The sequence below is a fragment of the Anomaloglossus baeobatrachus genome, chromosome 1 (genome assembly GCF_048569485.1).
Source record: "Anomaloglossus baeobatrachus isolate aAnoBae1 chromosome 1, aAnoBae1.hap1, whole genome shotgun sequence".
Lineage (NCBI taxonomy): Eukaryota > Metazoa > Chordata > Amphibia > Anura > Aromobatidae > Anomaloglossus > Anomaloglossus baeobatrachus.
In genome coordinates, this window is record NC_134353.1 from 529,067,948 (window position 1) to 529,095,286 (window position 27,339).

Below are 27,339 nucleotides of genomic sequence, written 5' to 3' on the forward strand. Positions count from 1 at the left end.
TGGGCGGAAAACGCAAAAAAACGCAGGAAAGAACTGACATGTCCATTTTTTTTTTAACTCAAAAACGCAGGTAAAAAAAACAGATGTGTGCGGACATCAAAAATGAACTCATAGACTTTGCTGGGGAAGCAAAGACCTGCAGTTTTGAGGCCAAAAACGCACCCGAAAAACGCGCAAAAACGCCGCGAAAAACGCACTGTGCGCACATAGCCTTAAAATGCTGCAAAGACTCAAAGGGCATCTAAACGTGACATCAGCCACAGTGCTGAAAAAGCCAAATAAAGCAGTCCCAAGATTTGTAGATGGTCAATACAAAGAGGTCACCGTGGGCAATTATAGTACTGTATATTAGTAAAATACAAGAGCTGGCTATATTAATGGTCAGAAAAGCTTGTCAGTGTTGGGCAGCCTTTTTAAGAGAATTAAAGGGTGCTTTATACGCTGCGACATCGCTAGCGATCTCGTTAGCGATGTGACACGCCAGATCGCAGATGAGATCTGCCGAGATCGCACATAGGTCGTTTTTATAGCGCCAGTCACATGTGCGATCTCGGCAGATCGCATCTGCAATCTGGCGTGTCACATCGCTAACGAGATCGCTAGCGATGTCGAAGCGTGTAAAGCACCCTTAAGAATATGTTCATCAATTGCATATCTGTTCTATGGATCCCTACTAATAATTTCACCAAGTTGTTTTCTTTCTGTGAATGTTTACATCTGTGGAAACTGATATTTAATGAAAAAAAAAAGGTGTTTGCGTGAAAAAAACATTAAAGTATCATCATCAAGCATCTTTATTATAGAGCAGATCTGGAATCTGGGCTCTCTCGTTATAAAAGGCCCCAGCTCAGGCTCATGTCTTCTCCAAAGGCAGGGTTACCATTCGACACATACAACATATCACAGTAGTAGCAAACAATCGGTTATGTTCCCTGCCCTCCTAAATGGATTGGAGGAAATGAGCACCAAGTGTTGTGTAGTACCACATTGATATTCCGAAATTACCACTCTGCCATGGCAGTGACAAAAGGGAATGGATTTGTGCCGCCAGGACGCATTTAGCACTTGTTTCGCAGTGATGTGATGAAGTGTGGTGCACTCCAACTAATCCAGGAAACAGGGTGGACACAAGGTCAATTGCAACCATTTACTTGTGAAAGAATAACAGGTACATCTCTCTTAATGGTTCTTGAACACAGTTTGCACTCTTACTGCAGCAAGCAAGGTTACTGTGAAGTGAGATGGCAGTTCTCAGGCAAGGTCTTGGTGCAATTCTACGTATCTTAGGTGGATAGATTCCTTAGCTCGTCTTATCTGCAAAAACTGTATGAACCTGATCCATGCTGCCTGCCTTGGTGCTTAACATAGAGTTATGGACTCTTTCCTGCCTGTTCCCTCTGCTTCTTTAAACTCTATGTTTTCAAAAGATAATGGTCCAGGTACAGCTCTTTTCTCCTCAGCTCTATGCCATCCCAAAATGTCTGCCGGGTATCTTTCCACAGATATGTCTGTCTCCACCCTCTTAAAGGGAATATCCGGGACGTGTAAAAAAAAAAAAAAAATGTGCCCAAACACAAACAGGCAGGTAGTTGCTACCTATCTGCCACTTGTGCCTGGCGCCGTTCTTCGCTGACAGAGCAGTCACAGACCACTCCTGCCAGCGATACAATGGCTTTGTCAGTAGAGCGGAGGCTTTTTTTCCTCCTCTGCTCTGTAGACAGGGTAGGATAGCTGATATCATGCTGATAAGCAGGGGGGAGCTGTCAGTCAATCTGGGGGAGCTGTCAATCAGTTTGACATCAGCAGTCACGCCCTGTCTACAGAGCAGAGCGGATGAGAAACCGTCGCTCTGTTGTCACAATGGCAGAGAAATAACTGTGGAGAAAAGAGTGCAAATAGCTCTTACCCGGTAGACCAAAAAGTGAGTGCAGGTGTGTACACTCACCTAGTGGGGTTGTGAAAGCCACAACTCCTGCAACAGCACTGGAGAAGGCGAACAGCTACAGCCCCGGAGGAAACCAGTAAGATATAAAGCTGGAGAATCGGATTTCTTTGCCGCGCTATCACCAGGAAAATTATGTTGATTAAATATTCTCTTTACCTGCATAGAGCAAAGAGAATATTTAATCAACATAGTTTTCCTGGTGATAGCGCAGCAAAAAAACAAAACCTAATTCTCCAGCTTCACGTCTTACTGTTGTCACAACGTCAGTGAAAGCCGTTGAATTGCCGGCAGGAGCAATCTGTGACTGTTCTGTCCTTGTGAGGAATGGCACCGGGCACAACACACAGGTAGGTAGCAACTTACCTGGCTGTTAGTGCTTATGCACGTTTTTTTTTTGTTTTTTTTTTTTAAAGTCCCGGATCTAATCTTTTAAAGGGCAGGTGTACACGTGATGGGCTGCTATGGTTTTCATATGCAGCTTGTTTCTGGAAGTTTCCTGGCAAACTCCATCTCACTTTAACCCAGTAGTATCCTGGTCATGTTAGTATATATGAGTCCCTGTTACCTACCTGCATCTGAACCATTAAACACTGCAATAACTGGTAATATACGAGCATTTGTGATATAATATCATAGCAAACATTTTGTTGCCCCCTACTTTGGGGTACCCCAGTTGGTGTTCTCATTTTACAAAGGAAAGTGAGCCCCACACAGGGGTCTGCGTTTGGTTTTGTCTTTGGGGCCCTCTTTTCTTTGTGTGTGCCTCTGACGTCTTCACTCTGTGGAACAATACAGTTTGGCTTTCAGTCCCTACACAGGCAGCTCTAGTACTGAATCTACAACTCAGGCAGGCTACAGCATACTGATTACTATGAAAAAAAAGGGCAAATGACGTATGTGGCGAAAATTCCAAGAAGACTGTATATCTAGTGAGAGCAATAGCTCACGTTTTACGCACAATCATCAGAAAGAAGGATCAGATGTTTCTATTCCAGGAAATGTGAGGCCACATGTGTGTGCACAATGACAGCGCTGAAAGTGCAGCATTATCAGCATCTCCGGCGCCGCAAACACAGGAAGACGGCAATGTTTTCATGGCATGACATGCACTCTATTATAGAGTTTTACAGGAGGATGACATTTATTTCCATGCAGATTGTTCTTCCCTTTTTTTTTTTTTGTACCATTGTTCTTCACTTTTCTGTGTCTCTGAAAATCCACATCTGCATCGTTCCAGGTCATAACCCCACCAGAACTTAATTACAGTTATACATCATCATTGACATATGTAGAAAAAGGGGGTCCTAAGGTAAAAAAATAAAAAAGCTCCCCAATTAGTGTGCCATGTTTTGTTCCACAGGATAGATATGCGCTCACATGTTCTGTACATCTGTATTGCAATTTTTCTCATGGGTTTTCCATACAGTATTGTATACTTTCTGGTACTGTTTGTGTAACAGAACATATGGCTATTATTACAAAAGCCCATTAATTACCTGTCATATTGCATCATTTGTGTAATTTAATGGTGCGATTGACTCCTATGCCAGCATATGGAAATAGGCTTAAAGGGGTATTGCCATCTCCAAGATCCTATCCCAATATGTAGTAGATGAAATAATTATAATGATACTAATAATAATAGCAAATACCTCCAATTAGAAATGTATTAAAGTTCTCCTGATTCAATATGTCACTTAGCTCATTCATGTCATTGCAGGACCTTAGGTATCCATGGATATGACCACGAGCAACTAACTAACTAAATGTGACTATATGCATGGTCATAACCATGGATACCCAAGATCCTACAATGCCCTGAACATAAGGTAAGCAACATAGCGAAACAGAAGAATTATACTACATATTGGAGGTATTTGCTAATATTATTATTAGACCTACTACATATTGTAATGGTATCTTGGAGATGGGAATAACACTTTAAATCTTTTTAAGCCTAGTACATACTGTACATATCCTATGACAATATACATTCACATCCTTCAAAATCAGTAAAAGGGAGGTAAGCCCTTTACATTCATTTAGTGACATTACCACTTAAAAATACAAAATCACAAATAAAAGTTTTTGGAATGATTTCTACAGATACACGTACCTCTTCAGTTCAGTAATAAGCAGAACTGTACAAGGTATCCCCAGTGTCATCAGTGATATACTATTGATAACAGGCTTGACAAACGCCAAAACTGTGGTGACTCCCGAGACAATTCCAACAACGGCCTTAAATCTCCACCTAGCAAAAGAAATCAATTTTATTATTATTATTATTTATTATTATAGCGCCATTTATTCCATGGCGCTTTACAAGTGAAAGGGTATACGTACAACAATCATTAACAGTACATAACAGACTGGTACAGGAGGAGAGAGGACCCTGCCCGCGAGGGCTCACAGTCTACAGGGAATGGGTGATGGTACAATAGGTGAGGACAGCGCTGGTTGCGCAGTGGTCTACTGGACTGAGGGCTATTGTAGGTTGTAGGCTTGTTGGAAGAGGTGGGTCTTGAGGTTCCTCTTGAAGCTTTCCACGGTAGGGGAGAGTCTGATGTGCTGAGGTAGAGCGTTCCAGAGTATGGGGGATGCACGGGAGAAATCTTGTACGCGATTGTGGGAAGAGGAGATAAGGGAGGAGCAGAGAAGGAGATCTTGTGAGGATCTGAGGTTGCGTGCAGGTAGGTACCGGGAGACTAGGTCTCAGATGTAGGGAGGAGACAGGTTGTGCGTGGCTTTGTATGTCATGGTTAGTGTTTTGAACTGGAGTCGTTGGGTGATGGAAAGCCAGTGAAGGGATTGGCAGAGTGGCGAGGCTGGGGAGTAGCGAGGGGAGAGGTGGATTAAGCGGGCCGCAGAGTTTAGGATAGATTGGAGGGGTGCAAGAGTGTTGGAAGGGAGGCCAGAGAGCAGGAGGTTGCAGTAGTCGAGGCGGGAGATGATGAGGGCATGCACTAATGTTTTTGCTGATTCTTGGTTAAGGAAAGCACGGATTCGGGAGATGTTTTTGAGTTTTAATCGGCATGAGGTGAAGAGGGCTTGGATGTGTGGCTTGAAGGATAGAGCAGAGTCGAGGGTCACTCAATTTCAAAATTGTCCTGTAGGAAATGTTGTTGCCATTTATTAAATATAGAGAACGCCTATAACCACATTAAACTTGGGTTTAGTGAAGGCAGATGAATACATCTGGAACCCCAGTATTTAGTAGAGTAAGAGTATGTTCACACATCGCATTTTTGCAGTGAAAAATGCAGCATTTTACTGTCACTGCAAAGTGAATGAGATTGGAGCCGGATGTCTCACCATGAAGTGGATATTGAAGACCTACAGATAAAAAAATGCATGAAAAACATAGCAAAAATGCTCATTTTTTATGTACTTTTTCTATTGCCAAGTAACATTTCTGCAGCAAATACTTAAGATGTGCACAGATCTTAAAGAGCCCCTTTGTTGTCTTTAAAGGTACAGTGCCAACCGCAAGCATTGCTTCTCTTACTACAACACAAATCCATTCCGGTGAATAGGAATCTATTGTATTTTGTCTGGTATGCCTCGGTAGGAAAGAAGCTTTAAAAGGGTTGTGCAGGACTTTTATATTCATAGCCTATCCTTAGGATAAGTCATCAATATGTGACAAGTGGGGGTGCAACACTCAGCACCCCAACCAATCAGATGTTCCCAGTGCCGGTGGCAAATGGATGTGCTCGGCTGTACAGATCTGTCCACTGCATAATGGTTGTGGCCAGGTACTGCACATCCACCCCCTATTGAATAAATTAGGGACGGATGTGCATTGCCCACCTGTGGTCACTACACAGTTGTCAGAGCTATTCAGCCCCACAAGTGAAGACTATAGCCGCCAATGTCAATGGAACAGCTGATCAGCCGTGGTGCCAGGTGTGACACCCCCACAATGCAGATATTCATAACCTATCAGAAAACCCCATTAATGCCTTACCTAGCCCCATGGCTTTTCTATTCTAGGGTTTGGTGGGGGGCAGACTTAATTATGCCATTAATGATTGGTAAATACTTGTATTGTTCATGAACTAACAATACTGGAGCATCTTTTCTTTTACAGCTGGGTGTAACCAGTTGGATAACCAGTTGGATAACCAGTTGGATGTGTCAGTGCACACCCAGTCCAGCCAGTGCTGACTGTATTAGACACAACTCTTTGATAAGGAGATAGCTAACACCCAGTTGTGAATTTAACAGCACAACACGGAGCCATAAAAAAGGTTAATAAATGTTAATTTATGAGGTAAGCAAGTATTTACTACAACGCAGGTGTCAAGAGTACTGATAAGACCTCTTTCTTAAGATTATTGAGAATTTTAAGCTTAGTAGGGAATATTCTGATATCTCCAGCCCTGTAGAAGATTTAACTATACTGTAAACTCTTTTTTTATACACAATTGGTAAGGCAGGTCATACGTAAGGTGAACCACACGTTCACACATGCAGAGGAGTAACATAGCGTCAGACCATGCCTGTGGGTGAGAGTGGACCCTGGGGCCAGCACTATTCTCAAGTGAAGGTGCCTCCTTGGGCGCTCCTACAGATGAAAACTATTGCAGAGCAAAGAGCCACCAGTACTTGCCCCACAGTTTAGCCCAGGTCTATGAGAGGTCCACAGTACTATATGGGGCCAGATTGGAGAATGTTATCTTATAGGGTCAGAATTGGAGGACATTATTATCTTATGGGGCCACAAATGGAGAATATTATATCGTATGGGCTCAGAGTTGAAGAACATTATCTTTTGGGGACCAAAATTGTATGACAATATTAATTTATGGAGTCCAGAATTGGAGAACATTATTACTATATAGAAGCCAGAAGTGGATGAGATTATTACTATACAACAGCCATAATTTGAGCACATTATTATTATATGCAGATCACAACTGGAGAAAATTACTATCTGGGGGCCACATAGGAGGAAATTATTGCAATATGGAAGCCATATATGGGAATTTTATGATCTGAAAGCAACATATATAGTAACATTATTATTTTATGGGGATTACATAAAGGTACTCAATTACTGTATTGAGGCCACATAAGGGGATATTAATATGTAGTGAAATATTACTAGTATATTGAGGCCAATAAAGGACTTTACATCTGTTTGGGAGTACATTAGGAGGAGAATACCATATTGTTCTGGCGGACAAAGGGAATGTAGGCACAGGGGGAACATAACTATTACCAATTTATGTGGAACATAATGGGAAGCATTACTATTGTACTATATTTTATTTTAAAAGTGAACATAATGCACAGCAATGTAAAAACGCCATTGCTGCCCATGTTCACATTTTTTTTTTTTCAGCAGCTTCAGGTTTAGAAATAATGACGCACCTGAAAGAAGAAACATGTTCATTTCTTGGGTGGTTTCATTTTGAAGTCATCCACTCTTAGGCCCGTTTCACACGTCCGTGAAAAACACAGACGTTCTCCACTGACATGTATAACACACTCATGTCCCTCCGTGTTCTGTGATTCACGGCACACGTGGGTTGTCCATGTGCAATCCGTGATCCGTGATTGCAAATGGACATTACTCACCTGCCCCCGCTCCTGCTGTCCATGGTGCTGATCTCCTCGGGTCTCCAGGGTCCGCCCACCGCTCTCTGCAGCTACTTCCTGGTCGGGTTTTCCTGCTCATGAATATTCATGAGCCAGGCAGAAACTGCCGAGAGTGGAGGCCACAAAGCGAATCGCAGGCAAGGTAAGTTGAAAATATTTAATATTTAATATGTCCGTGATTTTCTGGTAAGTGTTTCACTGATCACACACGGACCACACCATAGTGTGGTCCATGGGTCATCAGTGATGCCAGAAAAAAGACTGACTTGCAAACGTGCAAAATCACGGCCACGCTGCACGGAGACACGTTCAGTGAAAAATTACTGATGTGTGAGCAGACCCATTGATTATAATGTGTCTGCGTATGTCACTGATTCTGATAAGTTTTAAAAAAAAAAAAAAAAAAAAGCACAAACGTACCAGAATCACTGACGTGTGAAAGGGGCCTTATAGTTATAATAACCACAGAAAAAGATGTAGGCAGAGCAACCACAAAAGATGACAGAAAAAATGCCAGCGAAGCCACGTCAGGAAAAAGATCTCCAGCTTTTTCCAAAAGCAGCTTTGAATAGGAAACCATGGAATAAAGTTGTGTGCATATAACCGAACACAAACTCCATCAACCCTACTGGGGTGCACACATCTAAGTAACATGCGAGTGGAGAGGGGCTCACTTAAAAAAATTTCCCTGGTGCCCATAGTTATGCAACTACGCACTTGTTCCATGCTAGACCTTTCATACTTTCAAGATGGCTAAATCTTATTTTTATATTAGAACCTAACCCCACTGAGTAATCCCTGGTCCATGGATAGGTGGTGGTTTGTCGTAGGTTTGATGATCGAAATACTTGGCTGTAGTTCCAAGGAAACATTTTAGAATTGGTGTGCAACTATGGTGGATAGCAAAGTTTTACTGTTATATGTACATACAACGTTCTAGGAGATAAAAGGTAAGTTCACAAAATCTGTTATCTGTGTTGTTGGTTACCTGTCATGACGGAAGACTCTAGGAAGATGTCTTTTAGGAAACCACATTGCCAATGCAGACATAAGTACCCAGAGGATGGCTAACTCATCAAGCATCTGTCCCAGGAAACTGAGGGTTGCATGAAAGTAAACAGACCCAATACCTGTATAAACAAAAGAGGAGACAAACTCATTTTAAAATCGGTCGGTAGCAGTAATTGTAAGTATTGTCATGCACAGAAAGCATAACGGAGTCTGTCTGTCAGCATTGTCTAACAGGCAGATGACGCTATATGCATTTCAGTGGCAACTGTACTCATCGTAGGTGTGAAGCACATGGAGGACAGCAGAGACGTAAGATAGGAAAAGCATCAAATATAAAACAAAATGAAAATCTTTTGTACAAATTCACAATGTGCTACATAATGGGACTTTCTGATGCCAACAACCTGGCGAAGAGGGAATGATGCATTTCTCAAGGGTGCTGTCTAAAAAAAATGTGAAGGGGCACAGTATTCACGGCCGTCTCCAAGCTGGTGAAATGCTATCAATGTTGCATATCTAAGTAAAAATTGTCCTTAAAGGGATTTTCCACTACTAGATAACCCCGCATGGTCATTTAAGGACCCCAGTGAAAATAAAACAACGGATGCTCACCTCTCATAGCCGCACTGTTCCAGAAATGTCGGTACCGCTGATCTAAGAGCGTGACTTGACGTGTTATTTCATGTCTATGTTGCAGCCAATCAGCAGCCATTCGTCAGTTGCAGCTTTTACTATTTCATTAGAGTGGACTTTCATACTGATGGAATATTGATGAAAAACACATCAAGTCACTCTCCGGGAACAGCAGCTTTTGACATTACTGGAACTGCACTGCTGCAGAAGGTATTGATTGTTTTTAATGAAGTAATTTAAGGGAACCTGTCACCAGGTTTTTCCTATAGAAAATACGGCCACCTCCAGTAAGCCCTGATATACAGTATTGTAGAATGCTGTATACATGTCCCCAAGCCGCTGTGTATTATGTAAAAAATAGCTTTTCGTATACTCACCTATGTGAGTCCAGTCCAATTGGCATTGCAGATCTTGATTTGGTGCCTCCTCTTTTCTTTCTTTGTGTTTCCCACATCACGCTCTTGCGCATGCGCACTTTGAGCTTCCCTGCTGAGGGCAGATCAAAATACTGTAATGCACAGGCATGTGCACGCACACTGCCCTCAGCAGGGCACAGAGAAGTGTGCAGGAACGCGATGGAGGACTCATTGTGAATGACGTAGAATGCGTCATCCACACAAAGCAAGGAGATAGGAGGTGCAAGATCAAGACCTGCGCCGCCCATCAGACTGAACAGCTCCATAGATGAGTTTAATAAAAGAAAGCAATTTTTTATATTATGCAGAGCAGATTGGGGACATATACACAGCATTCTAAAATGTTGTATAGAAGGGCTTACAAGTGGTGGCTGCACTTGAAATGGTAAAAAACTGGGTACAGGTTTTTACTTTAACCTTTAATGGTGCCAAATTATATAAACGAAGCATTCACCTTATGTATATCGTTCACCTTGCAAACCTATTACAGTCTACGCTATGGTCTAATATGCAACAGAAGAAATGTAGAGAAAGTGAATAGTTAATTACAAAAGGAAAAGAAATTGTACACTTTTGCTAAATGGAAACAAAACATAATAGTAACAGCAATGAAACTGTTAACAAAAAATAAGAACGTGATCTACATCATTAGATGTCATGTGTCGTATGTACTTGGTCAGATAACCGAGTCTCACAATACCCGGAACTTCTAAGAAGATAATGTGAAAAGTATTGTTTTGCTGGAATATGACGTACTGTAGTCAAGAATGTAAACATTGACCTGTCGTCATGCTGTACTGATCCCAGCCCAGGCACATGTGCTTTGTAGAAATGCACCAAGCAGGAAGCTCATAAATCTTTTCCCATATACGTCATGTTTAAAACACATCTAGCGTCACACTTACCAACCACTACGAGCAGGGTCCATATTAAGTATATCCCACTGTTGAAGCAAGTTGCATATTGACGGAACAGGCACATGCATATGGGAGGCAGCACAAAAAATAAAATGTTGCTGATCTATAATATAAAATAGAAAGTCAAAATCAAAAAGGAGAAGCAAATAAATATAAACCAAATAAACCAATAGGGATAAAGTAGTAAACTAGAAGCATTCCGGGAATGTATGGAGTGGAATGTATCATATCTGAACAATACAGCAGTGGAGCACATATCAAAATTACAAATATGGCAGATTGTTATTTTTGCCGTAACCGCTACATGCAGCGTTATTTGTTCACCAATATGTAAACCTGATGGAGCCCATTCTATCACTAGTGTATGTCGGGAGTCGCTGGTGTCCAGCATGTGGGTGTTCGGCATTGGCAATATTTTTGTATTTCTGTTCCTATAACTGAACGTAAGTGCGGAAATAACTAGCTCAGATATTTCCAGAATCTATTATGAATGATTTCCTGTTCCTGTGATCCTAATATACAATAAAGCACAGCAGTTATGCGGGACAGTATCTCCGCGTCTGTACAGGCATTATTGGGAGAACAAGGGCAAAACAACGAAGTAGGCCAAAAAGACAGCATTAATTTACTATCCCACGGGATAAAGTTTACTATAACCAGCAATATGCATTCTGCTAATAGGACAATCTGACATTTCACATACAGTATATCACAAAAGTGAGTACACTCCTCACATTTTTGTAATTATGGTATTATATCTTCACATGGGACAACACTAAAGATATGACACTTTCATACAATATAAAGTAGTCAGTGTATATTTGGTGTGGCCTCGAAATCACTCAACACACAGCCATTAACTCTTCCATGACCTTTGACGTAAGTTTACATCATGGTCGGATAGGGGTTCACGACCTATGACGTGAAGGAACGTCATGGCAATCGCACGGGCACAGGAGCTGCGCCGGCACGATCGCCGCCGGGAGTTCAGAGTAAGGCTATGCTCACATTTCTGCTATTTTGTAGTCAGTCACAATCCGCCGCTCTGATAAACAACGCAATCCGTTTGGCAGATTCCGTTGTTTCCCAAAGACTTGTATGAGTCGCGGATTGTGACTTATGACCTTGCGATGCACCCGCCGCACAGCGCATCAGTCGTTTACTGACTGACCATCGGGCAGGAGGGATGCAGCATGTAACGTTTTTTGTAGCGGCAAAAAAAACGCACCCCGCAGGATTCCGTTGAAATCCGCCAGGAGGCATAATCTCTCTCTTTTTCTCTCTTGCACTTTCTCTCTCTTACACGTTCTACAACGCATTAGTCGCACGCGTCACGCAACGCATGTGACTGATGCAAAACAGAAATGTGAACTTAGGCTAAGTTATAGCCGAGCTCCGGCTGTCGCAGCCATGGACGGTCCCTGAGCTGCCCCTGGCTCTTTAACCCCCTAAATGTCGCTATCAATAGCAAATCGCAGCATTTAGGAGCGTTCCCTCTCCCACTCAATTGAGACTCCTATGACATGACCTATAGTGGCCCGATCGCCATGATAACCCAAAGTCAAATGACAACCTCTGGGTTACCTGGCTATGGTGGCCTATTAGACCATGCCAGATGCAGAACTGACAGGTATAATGTATTGCTATGCTTATGCATGGCAAAGCATATCAGAGAACAGCGGTCATCATGAGACTAAGTAAAAAAAAAAAAAAATTGCGAAAAATTGTAAAATTCTTTAAAATAAAATATACAAAAATAAAAGAACAAAAAAAGAAAAAAAGATTATACCAATAAATATGTATATTTATGTAAAAGCAAAAATAAACAAAAAAAAAGTACACATTTAGTATCACCGCATCTGGAACAACCCGATCCATAAAACTGCCACATTAGTTAACCCCTTCAGGGAACACCATAAAAAATGAAAGAGAAAACTTTGCAAACACTATGTCTTTTCATCATACAGCTGGCAAAAAAACCTGGTTGCCACCACACATGCTTGACTGACACCATCTTAACCAAATAAGTTTATCTTGGTCTCATCAGACCACGGGACATGGTTCCAGTAATCCATGTCCTTAGTCTGCTTGTCTTCAGGAAATTGCAGGCTTTCTTGTGAATCATCTTTAGAAGAGGCTTCCTTCTGGGTTGACAGCCATGCAGATCAATTTGATGGAGTCTCTGCCGTATGGTCTGAGAACTGACGGGCCGACCCCCCCCCCCCCACCACCACCACCTTTTTAGCCTCTGTAGTAAAGCGGGCAGCACTCATATGTCTATTTTGAGAAGACATCCTCTGGATATGACACTGAGCACATGCACTCAACTTCTTTGGTCAACCATGGCAAGGACTGTTCTGAGTGGACCCTGTCTTGTTAAATCATTGTGTGGTCTTGGCCACCATGCTATAGTTCAGTTTCAGGCTGGTGGCAAACTTCTTATAGCCTAGGCCAGTGATAGGCCATCTTTATGTGGAGCAACAATTCTTTTTTTCAGATCCTCAAAGTTTTGTTTGCCACGAGGTGCCATGTTGAACTTCCATTGACCAGTATGAGAGAGTGTGTGAGAGATAACCCCAAATTTAATCACACTTGCTCCTCATTCACACCTGAGACCTTGTAACAGAAATGAGTGAAATCCATATGATAATACTAATGAATATCATCCATTTGTCATGCAGATTTTTAATATGCTCGTCTGAGCCCGGATTTAAGGTAGAGCATTGCTTTAAATTACTTGATTCAGTAAGTAGTCTTTCTATTCTGAAGCTAAATGGTATGTAAATGTGTCAAAATATCGCTGCTCTTATACCTGGCCCTTTAACTATTAGTATCTACTGTTATGATTTTGTTTTGTAGTGCTCTATGGTGTTAGCAACAATGTATTTTCATTTTGTAATGACATGTACGTTCCATACTGCATGTAAAAGCATAGCATGAAACCACCACCCTTCATAGACTAAATAGTACATAATGGCCCCGTACAAGAACGCTTATTAAATAGAATCTGAGGATCTTTTCATAACAAGAATGCAGAGTAGTCACAACACAAGCCAACGTCATTTTCTCAGAAAAATAGACTTGTGGCTAACTGGACAGGATGAAATACATGGGAGTGTTGACATGATGTCAATTGTCATCTATCTGATATAAAGCCAAAATGATAAAAACAAGAAGTAACTCCCATGGCTCTGGCGACATAAAATACACAAGGAGCAGAACACTGTGCACTATATGATTACTTTCTAAGAGCGTTATCTAATCTTTTAATCACATTACAGTGCACAATAAATGTCTGCTTCTATGAGAAACCCCTTAAATGTGGCTCCACCTACTGGTTAAGTAATGGTACTGCATTATATAGATTCTACTAGAAAAGATAAAAATGGTCACATCCAAGCTAACTTCATTTCCAAGATGATCAGTAATAATGCATTAGCGTATGCATTAAAATTCTTTATCTTATATTCTTGTATATATACATATTATGTGTGCATATATTGTATTTTATGACACTTTTGGTACAGTGTATCTCTGCACAACAATAAATAGGATGTAACCTGGAGCCAGTGGTGTATTTGTTTATTGTCAAATTTGCATTTTGTTGTTTTTTTCAATATTTTAAGCTGTTGAGTTTTTCCATGAAGTGGTTGCCCACTACTAGGACAACCCCTTCTAATTTCACGTTTCCCCCAAGTAAAATAATAAAGCCAATAGTCACCTCCCCTGACAGCACCATTCCAGCGATGCCACAGCTCGAGGTGCCAGGGCTCATGTGGGGTTGTGACGTCGCGAGCTCCACATCCAATTAGCACCAGGTTCTGTCTCCCCGCCTTTGGACCAAATGAGTTAATCAACAGGAAGTGAGCTCTGCAGCTGCACTCACTTCCTGTTGATTGCTTGTTTGGTCCGAAGGTGGGGAGAAGGAAGCTGGTGCTGATTCGAAGTGGGGCTTGCGTGATGTCACAACCCCATGTGAGCCCCTGGCAGCGCGTCCTGCAGCACCGCTAGAACAGTGCTATTGTGGGAGGTGAGTATAGGCTTTATTATTTTACCTGTGGGAAACGTGTGAAATCAGAAAAGGTTGTCAAAAAAAAGTGGACAACCCCTTTAAGCTTGGCTTTCTTTCTAATTAACTTTCTTACCAATTGTGCTGGATGTGGTCTTGTATTTGATGTTGGCATTGGAATAATAGCAACAGGTGCAAACTTAAAGAGGTTGTTCCTTTTAAGATAATGATTGGCCTTGACTGAAGTTTGTTAAAGAAAAAAAAAAAAAAAAAAAAACAGGCTGTACTCATCTTCCCCGGGCCACCAGTGAGTCTCCACCATTCGGCTATGTGCGCACGTGTGCGTATTACATGCAGTTACGCTGCGATCTGCAGCGCAGCATAACTGCATGCGTCCTGCGTCCCCTGCACAGTCTATGGAGATTGTGCAGGAGCCGTGCGCACGTGGTATATTAGAACGCAGCGATTCGGCTGCTGCCCGAATCGCTGCGTTCTAAGAAGTGACATGTCACTTCTGTCGTGCGGTTTGCATGCTGTCTATAGGGAGAGGCAGCATGCAGAGCGCACGTTCTCGGCACCATGCGCTTCAGAATGGAGCTTTTCAGCTGCGCTCTGAAGCGCACCTTTTAGGTGCGGTGCAGAGTGCACACGTGCGCACATAGCCTTACTCTTGTTGTCTGACAGTTGTACTGATGCTATCATATTGACAGCCAATCATTGAGCTCAACGGCTCTGCCGGTGTAGACACTACTTGGCTGCCACAGTGTCGATGTGACATCAGTGCCGCAGCGCATGTCAGACACGAGAAGCAGCTGCGGAGACTCAAAGCTGGACCCTGTGGAGTGAGTACAGTGCTCCTTGGCTGAACAATATCTGAAAGAGAACAATACCTTCAATCCATGGAAGGGCAGTATTGAGCAGACAGCTAATGACGCTGTGGTACTCATTAGAGTTTAATGCTGTACTGTGTGACCTCTCCGTGATTGGTTTTGTGTTCAGTTTCTGTGGTTCTCTTCTATGGTGTGATGATGAAGATAATGGTTGCTGTATATCCCAAGTAAAACAGTTCATTCTCCCACAATGTCTGAGTGCTGATGATGCTGCTGAAAGCTGAAATCTGCAACAGTTGCATGGGTAGAATGATATGATAATTATGGATAACAGAACCAATAGTTTACACCAGACCATGCTTTGTCATGATGTGGAAGCTGATAACAATGCCACTGGCAACTGTCCAGATATTTGGACATAAGGAAGTTCAAAGGGGTGGTTCACTACTCTGCAGTAGTGACTACATCTCTGTAAAACTGATTAGGGGGGTTTTTTGTAAATACCTTGTGTTGCCAATTCAGCCTCTGAGCGGCACTATCATGGTCTACTCTTCCCCATCGTGTGACCCAATCGGGCTTTGTGACCTCTGGGATCCGGTGATGTCACGTTGACCTCTAGCTGACCCGACATCACCGAGGCTGGCCCAAGTCATCCTGAGTGACTGGGCTGTGAGCAGCGTTTCACTGCTCATCACAGCCCAGCGTCATAGCTGGAAGTTGACGTGACATCACCGGATCTCAGAGGTCACAGTGCCTGGGGGTCACGCGAAGGGGATGAGCAGACCGCAATAGCGCCGCTCACAGACACTATTAGCAACACAAGGTATTTGGGAGAAAACTAACTAGTAAACCGCCTACTCCTTAGCACTAACCAGCTTTTCACAGTCATTCAATTGTTTCTCTTCCAGTGCATTCTAAATGATAAAGGGGATGTCCAGTCTTTTGCTAAAAGTCTGCTGTCACTCTTGTGACTGTAGACTTCTGAATCCTCACAGGGTGTGTGAGCAGTGATGTGTTCTTGAGCAAGGCCACGCACCTCTAGTCAGAAAATGACTGGAAGTATGCAAAACGAATACTTTTGGTTACTTGACTATCACTCTCAGCGCCAACACCAGAGAACCCTGACAGTGTGTGACATGCACGCTGTGAGGATTCAAAAGTCTGCAGTCACAGAGTGACTGCAGACTTTTAACAAAAACTGGCCACCCCCTTTAAGACCAATAGCTTATTAATAAATTAAGGTGTCCAACTCTCTGACGCACAGTCTTTAAATCATCAGCTCCGCTATTCCCTAAATAAAATAAAACCGAGGTGTAGATTTATCAAATGATCCACAAGAAAATACCATTTTTGTTGTCCTTCGCAACCAATCACAGCATAGCTTTCACTTTATCAGTGTAGTTAAAGAAAATGGATGTTACCTAAGAAAATGAAAGTTGAGCTCTGATTGGTTGGTCAACAAATCTTTTAAACAGATTTCATAAATGATGCATATGGTGTTATGTCATTTCTATTTTTATCATTTATATGAATGACCTAACCACATTGTTTATATGATTATATGTGTTTAAGACTTCATTGTCATGATACATTGCAATAAAAATCTTGTTACTCCTGATGCACGTGAATATCATGTATAGTAATGAGGGAGTGATATATGATATCAGAATGTAAAAAATGCTACCTGTACACATACATCCAGAAATTGTGCTGTAGACTATTTACACACCCATGAGGCTAGGAAGAATATTGTTAATATTAAAGCATCACTCTAGCGTTTTCATTTTATTGCATTGCTGGAGTCGTGCCTTAAATGAAAGCCCTCTGCTCCAGATCATATACTCCCCTTTCGGCAGTGTTACCTTCTATCAATGTCGCTTCAGTCGGTCTCCTGTGATTTGTGACCTATAGACTGCTCCTGTGTTTCAAGGAACCAAAGGTCACAGTTCAATGTAACTTTATGAGAGCCTCATTCTGGCCTCGGTCTGGCTCTCATAGAATTGCATTGAGCGCTTGTGATGTAACTTCTGACTTCCGGCCAGTCAGAGTTACAATCACAATAGTAGTCATAAATGGTACATTCTCTAAATGGGCTATAGGAAGCAGTGGGGTGCCGCAGGGATCTGTGCTAGGACTGATTCTTTTTAATCTCTTTATTAATGACCTTGTGGATGAGATTGATAGTAAAGTGTCAGTCTTTGCTGATGACACCAAACTATGTAGGATATTAAAAACTGACCTTGATAGTACAATATTACAAAAAGATCTGGATAAGATGTCAGAATTGGCAGATACTTGGCAAATGAGATTTATTGTTGATAAATGTAAAGAAAATGCACCTAGGATGGAGTAATCCTATAACTGCGTATACATTAAATGGAAGTAAACTCGGGACTACAGATCAGGAGAAGGACTTGGGTATTCTGATTACACATAAGCTGAGCAGCAGCACTCAATGTCAAGCAGCAGCTGCTAAAGCAAACAAGATTTTAGGGTATAAAAAGAGAGATTAGATCCCGTGATCCCAACGTATTGTTACCCCTCTATAAATCACTTGTAAGGCCACATCTGGAATATGGGATCCAGTTTTGGGCTCCACATTTTAAAAAGGACATTCAGAAGTTAGAGTCAGTTGAAAGGAGGGCAACTAGACTACTACAAGGAATGGAAGGCCTCCCATATGATGACAGGTTGAAAAAGCTAGATATGTTTAGCTTAGAAAAAAGACGTCTCCGAGGAGATCTCATTTATGTGTATAAATACATGTGTGGTCAATATAAAGGACTGGCACATGACTTATTTCTTCTAAAGACAATACTAAGGACCAGGGGGCACTCACTGCGAGTGGAAGAAGAGCGATTCCGGCAGCTAAATAGGAAAGGGTTCTTTAAGGTAGAGCAGTCAGACTGTGGAATGCCCTACCACAAGAGGTAGTAATGGCAGATACTATAACAGCTTTTCAAAAAGGGCTGGATGATTTCTTCAGTACACACAACATTGTTGGTTATAAATTACTAAAGGGGGCTTTACACTCTACGACATCACTAATGCGAACTCGTTGGGGTCACGGAATTGGTGACGCACATCCGGCCGCATTAGCGATGCCGTTGCATGTGACACCGATGAGCGATTTTGCATCGTTGCAAAAACGTGCAAAATCGCTCATCGGTGACATGGGGGTCCATTCTCAAAAATCGTTACTGCAGCAGTAACGAGGTTGTTCCTAGTTCCTGCGGCAGCACACATCGCTCCGTGTGACACCGCAGGAACGAGGAAGCTCTCCTTACCTGCCTCCCGGCCGCTATGCGGAAGGAAGGAGGTGGGTGGGATGTTACGTCCCGCTCAGTTCCGCCCCTCCGCTGCTATTGGGCGGCCGCTCAGTGACGTCGCTGTGACGCCACACGGACCGCCCCCTTAGAAAGGAGGCGGTTCGCCGGTCACAGCGACGTTACCGGGCAGGTAAGTATGTGTGACGGGTCTGGGCGATGTTGTGCGGCACGGGCAGCGATTTGCCCGTGTCGCGCAACAGATGGGGGCGGGTACCCACACTAGCGATATCGGGACCGATGTCGCAGTGTGTAAAGCCCGCTTTAGTGACCAAATGTAGAACTGGTGGAGGAAGGTTGAACTAGATGGACCTAGGTCTTTTTTCAATCTAAGTAACTATGTAACAAGACGGCACCGTGAGACCAAAGCGACGCCGGTAAAAAGGTGAAGCAATCGGAAGGTGAGTATATGACTGTTTGCAAGGGACTTACATCTAAAGTGCCACTCCAAATAAAACAAAACAATGGACTGTTGCTTTAATATAATAGCATATTGCAATTTAAGCACTTGAGTGCAATTCATAACAAAGCCTCTGTAAATGTACTGTTGTGGTCGGATTTCTAATCTTTTTACCACTTCCACACTGAGAAGTCCATGAAGGTGGACCATGCCTAAGGGACAAATAATCGGGCGCAAGTCAAAGTGGTCATGAATTGTGGCCTATGATTCAGACAGACACAGTATTCGAGCACTGAATTAAATATTTGTTGACTTGCTGCAGATGCTCAAAAAAAGAGCTAAGGATATGATGTGAAAAAAAACCTTGTAATGTAGATGTGAACACAGCCTAAGACCTGTTTCTCATGTCCAACATTCACAGTCAGAGATATCTGGATAGGCAATGGGTTTCTGGTCCTCAAATTAACACCCTTGTAGACATATATGAGGCAGTTGAGTTGAGTAGACTCTTGGACGGTCTAGACATTGTGGTCCGCACTGAGACTGATAATGTCAGGTGTGTGATATCGTCCCCCCAATTCACTGTTCTCAAATGATATAACAAAATGGAACTGACATGCTAGATACACATATGAGTAACACAATAGCCTGGAATAGGTGTTGGAGATGGGTGAGCCATAAAATACTTGGGGTGCTCGTTACTCAAGTCGTCAAGCTGGTCAGACACTGTGAAAGGGCTCAACTCGAATAACAAGTATAACGGAAGTCAAAGATTAGGCAGTTCGCCTCTCTGCTCACAAACAGCCCGCCATAAAGAGAACATTTCCGGGGGGGGTGGTGGGGTGGGGAGGGGGGGGGGGGGGTAGAGGCGTCTTCATTTGACACACTACATCCGAAAATGTTACTTTAACCCCAGTGAGAGCCATTCAGAGACTGCGACTGGCTCTCACGGGGGGCCCTGCACACATCATGAAGTGAAGCAAGCTTGTGCGTTGTGGTCGTTGTTTAATGGACAATACATCTGACATCCAAGCACCCACGATACTCAGCTGTGCTCCATCAGTAGCTGAGTGCACTAATGCTCGATCAAGTAGCTAGCCATGGCGAGCACATACGCTCATCACTAATAGTGTAAAGGACCATTCCTTACATTAGTTAAACTTGCCACAAGCAGACACTTTAGAGGCTCCCAAATACAAGCTACTAAATCATTTTTCACTAAAGAGGTTGTACCTGTTAGGATGACTTCTTATATATGACAAATATCTGGGCACAAGCAGCAGCAGAGGAAGCAGTGGTCAATGGTCCACTGCTGCCTCTGGCCACAAATATATAAACATATATTATACACAACACTTATTTGCTCCCACTTTTCATGAGCTGAACTCAAAGATCTAAGACTTTTTCTATGTACACAAAAGGCCTTTTCTCTCAAATATTGTTCACAAATTTGTCTTAATCTGCGTTAGTGAGCACTTCTCCATTGCCGACATAATCCATCCACCTCACAGGTGTGGCATATCAAGATGCTGATTAGACAGCATGATTATTGCACAGGTGTGCCTTAGGCTGGCCACAATAAAATGCCAGTTTAAAATGTGCAGTTTTACAGTATTGGTGGGTTCTGGGGGGAATAAGAAAACCCGAAACACATTTACTTCGAATAGTTGATCAGGTTGTTGTTTGTGACCTGTGGAATGTTTGTCCACTCATCTTCAATGGCTGTGTGAAGTTGCAAGATACCCGAGCACATCAATGCTCGCGCAAATGGTCTTCATTCGTAAAGTACCCAAACTTTGTTTTCTTGGAAAAATCTGAATTTGTACCGAACACAGAACTTCAGGTTCACTCATCTTTAGTTGTGGACGAATGGTACAATAGGTCTCAGGATCTTAACACGATATCTCCGTGCATTCAAAATGGCATCAATAAAATGCACCTGTGGTCACTGTCCACAACATATGCCTGCCCATACCATAACTCCACCGCCACCATGGGCCACTCGATTCACAACGTTGATATCAGCACATATGCAGTCTGCCATCTGCCCTGTGCAGTGAAAACTGGGATTCATCTGTGAAGAGAACACCTATCCAACATGTTAGACACTATCGAATGTGAGCATTTGCCTAATCAAGTCGGATATGCCGCTTAACGGCAGTCAGGTGTAGACTCCGATGAGAACGACGAGCAACAGATGAGCTTCCCAAAGAAATTTTATGACAGTTTATCCAGAAATTCTTTACAAACTGATTGCTGCAGCAGCTGTCCAGGTAGCTGGTCTCAGATAACCTTGGAGGTGAAAATGCTGGATATTGAAGTCCTGGGTTGATGCAGTTACACGTGGTTTGAGGTTGTGAGGCCGGTTGGGTGTACTACCAAGTTCTCTGAAACACCTTTGGAGATGGCTTATAGTAGAGAAATGAACATTCAATTCACAGGAAACATCTCTGGTGGACATTCCTGCAGTCAGCATGTCAATTTCACGCTCCCTGAAAACTTCCATCTGTGATATTGTGCTGTGATAAAACTACATGTTTTAGGGTCCCGTTACACGTAGCGCCGTTCCAGCGATCCCGATAACGATACGACCTGGCAGGGATCGCTGGTACGTTGCTACATGGTCGCTGTTGAGCTGTCAATCAGGCAGATCTCCACAGTGACCAGCCATCAGCCACCAGCGACCCGTGTAATGACGGCTCCTTGCATACTCAGAACCGGCGCTCGTTGGTCTCCCGCTGTCAAACACGCTGATGCGTGCTGCACAGCGGGAGACAAACAAGCAAAAAATTATACCTCACAAAACCTGTGACGTTTCAGCGATCTGTGTGACGGGAGCTTTATAGAGGCCTTTTATTGCAACCAGCCTAAGGCACACCTGTGCAATAATCATGCTGTCTAATCAGCATCTTGGAGAGAAAACTGTGGAGGAGACAAGCGCAAGAATAGGGTCTTATCTGGTGGATGAGGGGATACACATATAGAGACAGGTACTCACCTGTTCTGGTTGTGACAGGCACAACTCCTATGTAAGCATATAGGCAGATTATGCGGTAGTGGTCAGCAGCAGCCCCGATGAAGAAAATGTAGATCACAAGATGGCTGAGAGAAAACCGGGTTGAATGCTGCGCTAGAAAACCACGATTCCAATGGATATAATAAAATCCTTTCCTTTATTGGCACGAGTCAACGCGTTTCGAAGGCATAACCGCCTTCATCAGGACAAGACAGTACAAGAAAAGAACAGCATGCTGTTCTTTTCTTGTACTGTCTTGTCCTGATGAAGAAGGCGGTTATGCCTTCGAAACGCGTTGACTTGTGCCAATAAAGGAAAGGATTTTATTATATCCATTGGAATCGTGGTTTTCTAGCGCAGCATTCAACCCGGTTTTCTCTCAGCCATCTTGTGATCTAATCCGCATCTTGATATGCAACACTTGTGAGGCGGAAGGATTATCTCGGCAAAGGAGAGGTGCTCATTAGCACAGATTTAAACAAATGTGTGAACAATATTTGAGAGAAAAATGGCCTTTTATAAATTGAAAAAGTCTTAGATCTTAAAGTTCATCTCATGATAAATGGGAACAAAAACAAAAGTGTTGCGTTTATATGAGAGAAGGAGACACACACATTTTGTCCGAGAGAGGTACATTTTGTCCACTGGTCCAGAAATATGGTTCACTGCCGCTTCTGGCCAGATATTTGCCAGTCCACAGATATTGGCAAGTCCACTGCTGCTACAGGCCAGATATTTGCCCTTCTCTACTTGCTAGGTAGTCTATGGGAGCCTCGCAAATGTCTTGTGTCCTCTGCTGCCTCTGGCCAGAAATTTGCCCTTTTATGCATATATTTTAAATTCCCATGGTGGTCAATCAATTGATAGGAGCTACAATCTCCCCGTCTATTCCTATGAATTTTGAAACAAGAGTAATCTTTTGTACTGAAAGAAACCAAGATGTGGTATGTCACATTCTGTGCCATATCTATAGTAACATGCTATAATCGCACAAATAGGGTCTGTGTTTAGCCAGTAGTAATTATGATAGAAAGAGTAGCAAGGCTTGTCTTGTTGTTATCTATGAAGTATTCAACTAATTTATCTGGCCAAAGATCTAAGATAAGTCGTAACTGAATGATCATTTTGCCTACAATCGTAAGCCCGGTTTTCCTTTTAGCATGCATATTTAGCTTAGCCGAACATCTATGTTATCTGAAGGAGCGGGGACTACCAAGTCCTCCAGCTGTGATTGGGCAGGAAAGTGTATATTTATCTGATCCTTCTCCATGTTAGTATCAGTTCTAAGAAGGGGACAGCTATTCTGTTAATAGGAAAAGAAGTAAAACTAATTAGTGTAAGTTTGTGCCCAAAAAGTGGAGGCACTAACAGCTTTACACCACTGTGGGCAGCCACGCACGAAAAGGTCCAGAGCTCAATTGAGTATATGCAATAGGATCAGGGGGTCCATGTTCACAGAGGCACATGATTCATTATTATGTGTGAGATTTGTCTGATGAATAACCTATAATGTGAGTGAGTGTGAAGGAATGTCTGAAGCAGTAAAAATGGCAGCAATAGAGCGAGCAATTTAAAAACTTCAATGAAGAAAGAACATGTAACAAATGAAAAACCCATGTGCTATCATAATGCAACGTTAGGATGATACACGAATCAATGATGACCAAATTCTGTTCATGTGAAAACAGATGTTGAGGTGGTCTTGCTCTTGTACACCTACAATTCTTTGTGTTTCTACTTGTTCAATATGTCTAGATTATTTCATTGCTAAAACCTTTCAAGAAAAAAAAAAAAAAAGAAAAACAAAAAAACAGGTTATGTGAGAAGAGCCTAAAAAACAAAATGGGTTATGTTGAGGAAAGCCCAATAACAAGAACAGGGAGCCTAAAAAAACAAGATGGGCTATGGTGACAAGGGCTCAAAAAACAAAAACAGGTTATGGTAAGAAGAGCCCCCAAAAATATCTCTGATAGTAGAACACAATCACAACATGACTGAATGGATTTTCCCCTTTTTCCCCTGTTTTTTAGCCCACGGACATAGTGATATATATTGCCTGTCCACAGCTAGCCCAGTTTTGTTGATTAGCTGCATTGCTGAGATCACTTCACCACTTCACCAGCACTGAAGCACATCACTGAATTTGGTGGCCCAGCCATAATGCACAAGCCACTTAGGTCATTGATTGGCTGCAGCACTGTGTATGTTACCTTACCTCTGCCTTTGATTTACAAAAACAGGGGTAGTGGTCACAGCACCAGAATACAGAAGGGTAGGTACAACCCAGTTTATTATTTTAAACATCACTGAGCTTATGGGCTACAAATTGTTAAAAAGGGATAACCCCTTAAAAAGCAGAGATGTCACTATAAACACTGACCACTTGTAGAACATCATTACAAGCTTTGGTGCACACAGAATCAGTTGCTGATTAAAATTAGGCTGAATCGATGGCTTTTAGTACACTTGAAAGAGACTTTTGTGTGAAGAAACCAACTAAGATGACCCAAGGTCTGAGTCTATCAGATGGTCTGCTTTATGGTGTTCTGATATATGGTAGTCAGTAACAATGTGCCAGAAATGTCAACTATTTTAATACGCTGCAAACAGAATCATACTCTATGACAAGTTGGGGACAACAACATAAGTTGCTCAACCATTTTTTTCATCATTTTACACAATTTTCCTGACTGTCCGCAGCTTCTGAGATGCCTCTGTATTCTGGTCTTCTGTTATGACATTTTGACCCCGGCCATGTAAGCACAGCAGCAAATTGCTGACTACAGTGGACACCACGGTGGTCATCTCTGGGCTGAAATGTCTCCACTGGAGGCCAGGATACAGAGATCAATGCTAGTGATGACAGAGTATCAGGAAGACCTAAAACACACAGCATGAAAGCGAGTGGAATGTGATAAAAACATCGTATTCCACTCGGACCAATATTAACCTATGTACCAGCACCAATGAACCAATGAGCGATTATTTTCTCAGCTCTTTCTCTCGCACCCATTCAAGTCTATGGAGCGAGAGAAAAAAAAAAAAAGAAAACGCACTGTACTCGCGGTACACCGGTGTAATGTGAGTGCAGGGTGAGAATGGCAATAGCCGGATACGGAGGAAGGAGGGAGATAAATCCCTCCCTCTCCTCCTTAGCGCCGGCCTGCTCCCCGCAGCTGTGGTCCGATCGCACAATCGGACCTCCGTCGTAATGACACTCGCATGATGCTCAGCTCCCGCTGTGCTGCCAGCATGAGCCCACTGTCATGCGAGGATTGCAGTAGTCCCCGTGTGGCCCCGGCCTAACATAAATCTTACTCAGTTTGTACTATTCTAAGAGGCTGGACAATGCTTCAAAGACATGAGTCGTGAATCCCAACTGTGCAATATTAACCCCTTCACGACCGCGGGCAGTAAAATTACGTCCTATTTTAACGTGACTTAACGACCAGGGACGTAATTTTACTGCCTAAACTTCATTTGATTGCCGTGGCCATAGCAACGGCTTTCAAATGATGTCCCCTGCTGTTTCTTACAGCAGGGGACCTTTGCTTGACCCCAGGGGGGGTGGCATCGCCACCCCCTATCGACGATCGATGTGATTGGCTGTTCAAATCTGAACCGCCAACCACATCGATCGCACTAATTTCGGCAAAAATAATGCCCGAATTAGTGCGATCCTGTGAGATCCAGCTATGAGATGCCGCAGCTGCTGCAGCATATCATAGGTGGACCTCAAACATGCCGCCCCCAGCCCCTGCAGCACTGATTGGAGCGATCGTGCTATGACGCGCAATCGCTCCAATCAGTGTGCAGTGGGGCGGTCTGATCTGCCGGTGGCCGCCCTCCCCAGGCCTGTGCTGCTCTGGGGACCCTCCCCCAACATGGCTGCAGCGTGGAGTGGCTGGTACTTTTGGTACCACGCCACTGCTGCTGCCGCCGCAGACGCCGCCTCTGCTGTCACCGCGCCAGCTCCAAAGGTAAGTATTGCGCTCCGGCGATGGCCCCTGCGCGCTCCCGTGAAGGCCCCTGCGCGCTCCCGTGAAGGCCCCTGCCCGTGCCCCCCCCCCGATCTGCCCCCCTACGCCCCGATCTGCCCCCCTACGCCCCGATCTGCCCCCCCCGGCATCCCGATCTGCTACCACCGCTGCTGCTGCAAAGTGAGTACTGTGCTCACTTTGCAGCCCGTGCGCGCTCCCGTGGTGCCCCTGCGCGCTGCCGTGATAGCCCCTGCCGTGCCCCCCCCGCGATCTGCTCCCCCCAACCCCCCCCCCCCCCCCCCCGACATCCCGATCCGCTCCCCCTGCGATCTGACTGCCTCCCCCATTATTTCTATTCTGCTTCTGCAGCTCCCTCTCCGGTCTCCCCCTCTGCTCTCCCCCCCTCCCCCTCTGCTCTCCCCCCCTCCCCCTCTGCTCTCCCCCTCTGCTCTCCCCCCTCCCCCTCTGCTCTCACCCCCCCCTCTCCCCCTCTGCTCTCCCCCGACGTCCTCTTACCTGTCTTCACCGGCCTGATCACATCTGCGTCCATCGCTGGGTCCTTCCTGGGCATTCTGCTGATCTGCCTGCTGCTCCTGTAAAGCTGTCCATCTCTCTGCCATCTGTTCCTCTGCAGCTCTTCTGGTCAGTGATCCTCCTGCTAGTCCTCTGGGTACTGTGAGTATAACTTTTTTTTTTTTTTCCGTATCCCCTGTCCATTTTTACACCTCATCCGTCCGTGCGTCCCGCCAAGCGCTGATCAGGGATGCAGATAACGGATCGGCATCCCTGCTCAATTTTTGGCGTGACTTTTTTTTCCGTATCCCCGACGCTTTTTGTATCGCATCCGTCCGTGCGTCCCGCCGAGCGCTGATTAGGGATGCAGATAACGGATCGGCATCCCTGCTCAATTTTTGGCGTGACTTTTTTCCGTATCCCCGACGCTTTTTGTATCGCGTCCGTCCGTGCGTCCCGCCGAGCGCTGATTAGGGATGCAGATAACAGATCGGCATCCCTGCTCAATTTTTGGCGTGACTTTTTTCCGTATTCGCGACGCTTTTTGTATCGCATCCGTCCGTGCGTCCCGCCGAGCGCAGATCAGGGATGCAGATAACGGACCGGCATCCCTGCTCAATTTTTGGCGTGACTTTTTTTTTCCGTATCCCCGACGCTTTTTGTATCGCATCCGTCCGTGCGTCCCGCCGAGCACTGATTAGGGATGCAGATAACGGATCGGCATCCCTGCTCAATT

General features: G+C 43.8%; 1 protein-coding gene across 1 annotated transcript in view; it reads right to left on the reverse strand.

The window, feature by feature from the left end:
- ACER2 (alkaline ceramidase 2) overlaps positions 1–27,339 on the reverse strand; it is a 56,096-nt gene that overhangs the window by 23,626 nt on the left and 5,131 nt on the right. The window contains exons 2-4 of the mRNA XM_075316350.1: positions 10,518–10,632; positions 8,541–8,682; positions 4,062–4,199 (exon numbers count right to left, since the gene is read on the reverse strand). Of these exons, the coding sequence (XP_075172465.1) occupies positions 4,062–4,199; positions 8,541–8,682; positions 10,518–10,632 (395 nt within the window). The remainder of the gene's footprint in view (positions 1–4,061; positions 4,200–8,540; positions 8,683–10,517; positions 10,633–27,339) is intronic.